This window comes from Peromyscus leucopus, chromosome 5 (genome assembly GCF_004664715.2).
Source record: "Peromyscus leucopus breed LL Stock chromosome 5, UCI_PerLeu_2.1, whole genome shotgun sequence".
NCBI classification, from domain to species: domain Eukaryota; kingdom Metazoa; phylum Chordata; class Mammalia; order Rodentia; family Cricetidae; genus Peromyscus; species Peromyscus leucopus.
In genome coordinates this window covers 48,422,798-48,429,563 of record NC_051067.1, presented here as the reverse complement: position 1 = coordinate 48,429,563, position 6,766 = coordinate 48,422,798, and the positions used below count along the sequence as shown (strand labels likewise).

General features: G+C 48.7%; 1 protein-coding gene across 1 annotated transcript in view; it reads left to right on the top strand.

Moving 5' to 3' along the window:
* Positions 1-977: 977 nt before the first annotated feature.
* The window catches only part of Nid1 (nidogen 1), an 80,584-nt gene continuing 74,795 nt past the window's right edge, over positions 978-6,766 (top strand). The window contains exon 1 of the mRNA XM_028859783.2: positions 978-1,324. Coding sequence (XP_028715616.1) covers positions 1,100-1,324 — 225 coding nt within the window. The 5' untranslated portion in view covers positions 978-1,099. The remainder of the gene's footprint in view (positions 1,325-6,766) is intronic.

Below are 6,766 nucleotides of genomic sequence, written 5' to 3'. Positions count from 1 at the left end.
TTAACTTTAACCTCGTTTCTTCTATGCCCATTCTTCCTTTCACTCTAATATCTATTAGATTAATTCCCCTCTCTCTCAGCCACCTCACCGGTCACCTCTAGTCCCCACCAAGGTTGTTCTAGTGGCTTCTTCCTGTATTTTCATTTAACCTAGTGCCAAACTGCTGATCAACAGCTGATTTGAAATATCACTTAAAAGGCCCATGCCTCTTTATCAACAACTGTCCAGGGTTCTCTGAGTCTTAGGAGCGCTCGGATCCTCAGATTTGAGAATAATTGTTGTTATTCAGCTTTATTTGTATCATTCATCCCAAATTCTCTGCGGGGAGATGACCAGGTCCCTGGAACCCAGCCTGCCCCCCTCCCCCTTGCCTTCCACCTCCCGGGACCACCCTGATGAAACTGCATTACTTCCAGAAGACCTGGTTGGTTTGATTCCCAGCATGCCATGCGAAGCTTTCTCTGGCCAATTGCTCCAGTCCCAATGTGTTTTTATGGCTTGGGGCCCCAGCAAATCTGACTTTGGATTGTGTTCCACACTTGTGACTTTGTCTGGCAGGTGTGGGTTCCTGTTTCCTGCGGAATCCCATAACTCAAGGAACCCAGAATTAGGAACTCAAAACATGCTCAATGAATGATTGGATGAGTAAAGGCACACACATTTCTCAGGCCTTTTTGCTAAATCCCAGCACCCGCCCAGTTTCCTCACTGGGGTGGGCTGTCCCTGGTTCCAGAGTATTTGTTTCCTGGTTGTCCGCTCTCCAGGAATTAGCCTGACTGCAGAATGGTGTTGCAGAATCCCTTCTTTCTGGATGGCAGCCCACCGTCGGATTGGGTCGGGAATTCAGGGAACCAACGCCCACTGCTGCGCCGGGGACCTCGGTGTCGCCCCTCTTCCTCCCACTCGCAGCTATTGGTGGACGGGGCGGGCGGGGGGGCGGGCGGGCGGGATAGCCCCTCGGTTCCCCTCCCCTATTTCCCGGGGTGGGGACGCCGGGAGGCAGGAGGCGAGGAGGGGCTGCCAAGGGGCGTCGGGTTACATCTCCGCCTCCTCCGCCTGAGTTGGAGCCGCCCGGGTTGCGGTACTACAGTTGGGAAACATGCTGGACGCGAGCGGCCGTAGCCCGGTGGCGTGGATGTGGGCGCTGCTGCTGCAGCTGTTGCTGGCGGGGCCCGGAGGCTGCCTGAGCCGTCAGGAGCTCTTCCCCTTCGGCCCTGCTCAGGGGGACCTAGAGCTGGAGGCCGGGGACGACATCGTGTCCCCCGCTCTGGAACTGATTGGAGAGCTGAGCTTCTATGACCGTTCGGACATCACGTCGGTCTATGTGAGTTGGGGCCGGGCGGGGAGCAATACCAGGGTACGCTGGGGGCGCCAGTCCAGAGAGACGGATGTGGGAGCTGGGCGTCGCCCGCAGAGACCCTAGAGCTAGCTGCCCGGGTGCGGGGAGCTCCGCTGGGTCTGTGCGCCTAGAGGATCCCCGTTGCCGGTCTGTTGCTGTCACCCTAGGAGCACGCGAGGTCTAGGGTGGCATCGATTTCCTGGATCCATCCATCTCTGTGAGCGCTCTGCCTGGACCTGGGGACCTCGGGTGGAGTTTTCCTTCTCTGTTCTGTGTGCCTCTCGCCTTTGTCCCGGTAGCCCGCTGCGCAATGGCCAGAATTGGGTCGTAGCCTGTGTGCGCGCCGAGGGACTCTGCCCGACGGCAGAGTCAGGGAAAAGGGCAAGGGAACCCTGCTGCCCCGCCCCAGAATTCAGCGACAGCCCCTGCATCTGTGTGCGTGGGTTCTGACTACATCTTGGCAGAGATATTTCCTTCTTAGTTGGGCTCGTTTCAGAGTCCAGAGGTCAGGGCTGGGAACTCAGGGCGCCCCGGTGATCCAATTTCCTGTGGCTGAGGATGTCACCCAGGGGCCTCAGATGAGGAGAGGGACCCGCATTACCTTTTCGGTCGCTCGAACCTTCCCAGTGCCGGCAGGGCCTGGGAGCGCTGTCTGCCTGGTCAAGCCCTTTCGTGCTGCTCCGGCACACCATGTGGATTTGATATAGAGCTGTGTGCATTCCACAAGTGGGGGGACCGTACAAACGGCGGCTGGGGCCTGTCCTGCGGGGGAGTGCCTCTGCTCCCAGCCTGGCCTGGGCAGATAGTGTGGGCAACACCCACGTGCAGCTTGTCAGCTTTGCCTGGAAAGAATGGGTCCTTAGTCACACCCACAAAGAACTCTCACCCTTTGCTGGCTGATTGCCCTGTCGTCGTCCGTCCCCCCACCCCACCCCCCCCCCCGCCCGTGGGAAGCCTAGAGAAGCCTATGGACATTAGCATGCTCTCAAATACACACAAAATCCTCCACTTTACCAAAGAAACCAACTTGTTGAAACACACATCAAAATATTGAAACATATACACATTTTTTTTAATGTAGTATTCAGGCTTCTCCCTCCTTCTCAGCACCCCTCCCCCCAGGTGGGGAGCTAGGGATCAAATCCAGGGCCTCCTGCATGAAAGACAACCAGCCACTCTACCAACTGCATCACATCCCGGCCCATCTTGTTTCCTTTTAAACCACTTAAGTACCAAGGGTAGAGGTGGCACCAGCAACGGGTTAGGGTGGATCTGAGAGGCGAACCAATAGATATCTGCCAGATTCTACACGGGGCAGGAAGAAGGTAGGCAGAGGCCATGGTGGTACTTGTCTAAAATCCCACACTTGGGAGGTAAAGGCAGGAGGACCAGGAGTTAGGCCAGCCTGAACTATGGGGTTTTAAATTCTGTCTTTAAAAGCTAGAAAATAGCCTGTGAGGTGACTGAGTGGATAAAGGAAGGCGCTTTACTTGCCAAACCTGACGACCTGAGTGCTACTGTCCCTAGGACCCACATAGTGGGAGGAGAAAACTGACTCTTCCGGTTGCCCCCCCCCATCCCGTGATTTTATAACCCCCCCCAACAAGCAAAGCAGCAGACCAGGCAGAGCAGACAGAGCAGACAAAGCCAGGGTCAAGAGGCTGTAGCCTGATTTAACTCTGGTGCTGGAAGCCACTAAGGAGTCCAAATGGAGAGTGTCCTGTGTCTAGCAGACAGTCAACAGTCAGGGGCAGGAAGTGGAAGTCTGGAGACACTGCTTTATAAGGGGGAAGAGTAAAATAAATACATAAATAAGCTGGAGGTGGTGGGGTAGGCTTGGAATCTCAGTTTGAATTTGAGGATATCCTGGGGTACAAGAAACTTTGTCTCAATAAGCAAACAAATTAAGCTGAACAGGGAATTTCTGGAAAATGATGCCCCGAGGAGGTAGTTTCCTGAATATGGCCCCAGGACCCTTAAGTACAAGGACTTCAGAAGGTCAAGCATTATTTTAAATAATGCTAAGGTGTTATTTGCTTTCTTCTTTTTTCCTTTATTTGTATTTTAAAGTATATGGGTGTTTGTCTGCATGTATGAGTGTACAGCACATGTGTGCAGTACCAAAAGAGGCCAGAAGAGGGCAATGGATTCCCCAGAACTAGGGATCCCATCTGGGTGCTGGGAATAGAACCTGGGTTAAATGCTCATAACTGCTGCCTCATCTCTCCAGCCTGTTATTTATTTTATTAAACTTTTTTTTAAATTGGATGTGTGGGCATATGTGCTATAGTACATGTGTAGAGCTTGGAGGGTAACCCTTGGGAATGAGTTTTCTTCTGCTACTGTGGGCTGCAGGGCTGGAATTCAAGTAATTCTAGACTTCAGGCTGTGAGACAAGAACCTTTACCCACTGAGCCATCCTGCCAAACCCAACTGCTTGTTTTTATTAATTTAGTTGCCCAGGAATGTATGGCAGAGTTCACTAGGGGCTGCATGCTACACACATGTCTGTCCCCACAGGTCAAATGTAGAAGCAGCTGCCTTCCATTTAGCTGGACATGAGGTTGATTTTCAAAAATGTGAAGCAAAATCTCATAGTATTTTTGGTTTGGAAATATAATCACTGGCATTAAAATAATGTTGTTTCTGTTACCATGTACCAAATTCATTAAATGTTAAATATTCATAAATATCAAAATGTTGTAAGTATTTAACTTGCTCTTGGCTTTACTTTCTCATGATTAAATGTTGATTACAGTACTTTGGGAAACTTTAAAAACAGTTAAGGGTTTAAAGGGCTCCTGAAACCAAAATGCCTGAGGGCTGGTCACGTGACTATCCAGACCTTGAGTTTAAGGATGGAAGGAAAGTATTGCTGGGAATATATTCTGGAAGAGTCAGGAGCCATGCTGGATATTAGTGCCCTCCTGTGGATCTCGGCAGAATCCCTGCGTTATGAATGTGATTCTCCAGAGGAATGGCCCTAAATGGTCATAAGTAGAGTCCAACTGATAAATCTAGCTGTTTTCCAGATCACATCCAGGATCTAAGCCCCACCCAGAGCACTAAGCCATTGAAATTTCAGAGCCTTGCTGATGAGAGTTTTTCAAAACTGTTGTTGTTCAGATGAAAACATTTCCTGCCCTCAATTGGAATGTTGTCTCGTTTGCATGCTCATTATCATGCTAACTGGCCACCCTCACTGGGTATGTAAAGCAATGAAATAATTTCTAGAACAGGATTTTAGTGACTATTTAGTCTGTGATTAATAAAGATGGGTAAGAAAATTAGTTATGATTTAATATATTCAGTCTGTTTTGTTGAAAGAAGTCTTTCGTGTGGTTGGAAACAGAATATCTTTAGCATCGAAAGGGTTATGTACCACTGGCTAAAGTGCTTGCCATTCAAGCGTGAGGACTTGGGTTCGCTTCTGCCAGAACCCCCAGAACGGGAGAAAAGGCAGGCATAGCAGCATGCCTGTGATCTTACCACTACAGAGGCAAAGGCAGGATTCCTGGGTCTTTCTGGTCAGCGTTTCCAGCCTCCTCAGCAAGCCCCAGGTTCAAGGACAAACACTGTCTCAGAAAATAAGCGGGAGAGTGACTGAACAAGAAAACCTGACACAGACCTCTGGCTTTTACATGCATGTGTCTGTACACACACGAATATATATATATATATATATATATATACACACACACACACACACATACACATACATACATATATACACATATATACATATATACACATACATATATACACACATATGTATACATACATATATAGTGTATATACACCTATATACATGTACACACAGAAAATTATTGTTCACTGTTATCCCAGTATACACATATGCACTCATATGCATGAACACACATGTTGTTCATGAACAGCGTTGCTTCACTTGCTACCACACAGGACATTCATGGACTACTGTCTGAAACAGTTCAGGTTGCTCCAAACACAGAGACTCTGGCCCAGGGAGGAAGGCAGCTGAATCCATCCTAAGCCCTGATCACCCAGGGTTAGCCCGGGACTGTGGTTCCTAGATGAAGAAGCACCTGCTTCTCATTTTCTCCAAGTTTCCAAGTGGCTGAGCAGTGACTGTGGTTGACTCTCAGAATACAAAAGAGTATTAATTCCAGCAGGGGCTGAAATGCAATTGACTGGTTATAGTGACCAACTTATAATTGAAGCCAAATCATTATTCTGATACTTCTTTTATTAAGTGAGGCATAGTGGTACAAGCTGTAATCCCAACACTCCAGGAGGCATCATAGCCATCTTGGGCTACACAGTGAGTCCAAAGATAGCCTAGAGTTCTAAGACCCTGCTTTAAAATCCAGAAATAAAGACTTGTATTTTTAGTAACCCAATGGATAATTGCATTTACTTTTTCAGGACATTAATACTATTATTATTTTGAACTAGGGTCTTCTGCTGCCCGAACTGACTTTGAACTCCCAATATGTCTACCAAGGATGACACTAAATTCCTGATGCTCCTGCCTCTTGAGTGCTAGTACTACAGGCATGCACTGCCATACCTACTTTATGTAGTGCTGTGGTTTGAACCCAGGGTCTTCTGCTAGGCAAACATTCTACCAATTGAGCATATATTCTCAGTCCCATCTCTGTGTGTGTGTGTGTGTGTGTGTGTGTGTGTGTATACATACATGTACATGCACTAGTCCAATGTTAAGATCCATTATCTATTCATTCTATAGATTTATTATTATTACTGCTGTTGTTATTGTTGACAGGGTCTCTTCTGCAACTCACATGGAACTCACAGAAATCTGCCTGTCTCTGCCTTCCAAGTGCTAGGAGCAAAAAGGTGTGCCCCAGCTTTAATTAATTTCCTAATACCCTAGGCACAGTGTGAGGCTTATTACAGATGGAAAATAAGACCAGTTTTCCATGCTCACAGTGTGGTGTCACGAGGGAGGTGACATTCAGCCAATACTCACACTGGTAACAGGACCATTGCCACATGCTGAGTGCTCCCAGGCAGAAGTTCAGGGTGGGACCATATTGAAGCAGGGCCTAGGCTAATGGAGAGTTCTGGAAATGCTCCCCAGCATAGCTGCAGACACAAGATGATGGAGGCTTGCTCGTGGAAGTGTAGGAGGAAGGGGCATGGTTAGGATGGGGAGATATTGCTCCTTGTGAGACACAGTCAAGATCCAGGAATGGGAGCTTTGAATGTTCTTGGCAGGGGCTGACTGCAGTCCACAGAGCTTGTAACTCAGACCTCTTGGGTCCCAGCCAGCAAGCCTCGTGCTTTTCACTTGTAGTTCATGACCTTCACACTGCTCCCAGTGAGTCTGTACCAGCCTGGCCAGGCTCTTAGCTGCCATGCTATTGCCTGCCCTCTCAGTGTGGACTCTATACTTCTGCCTTCTTTCTCTCTGGACCCATTCCA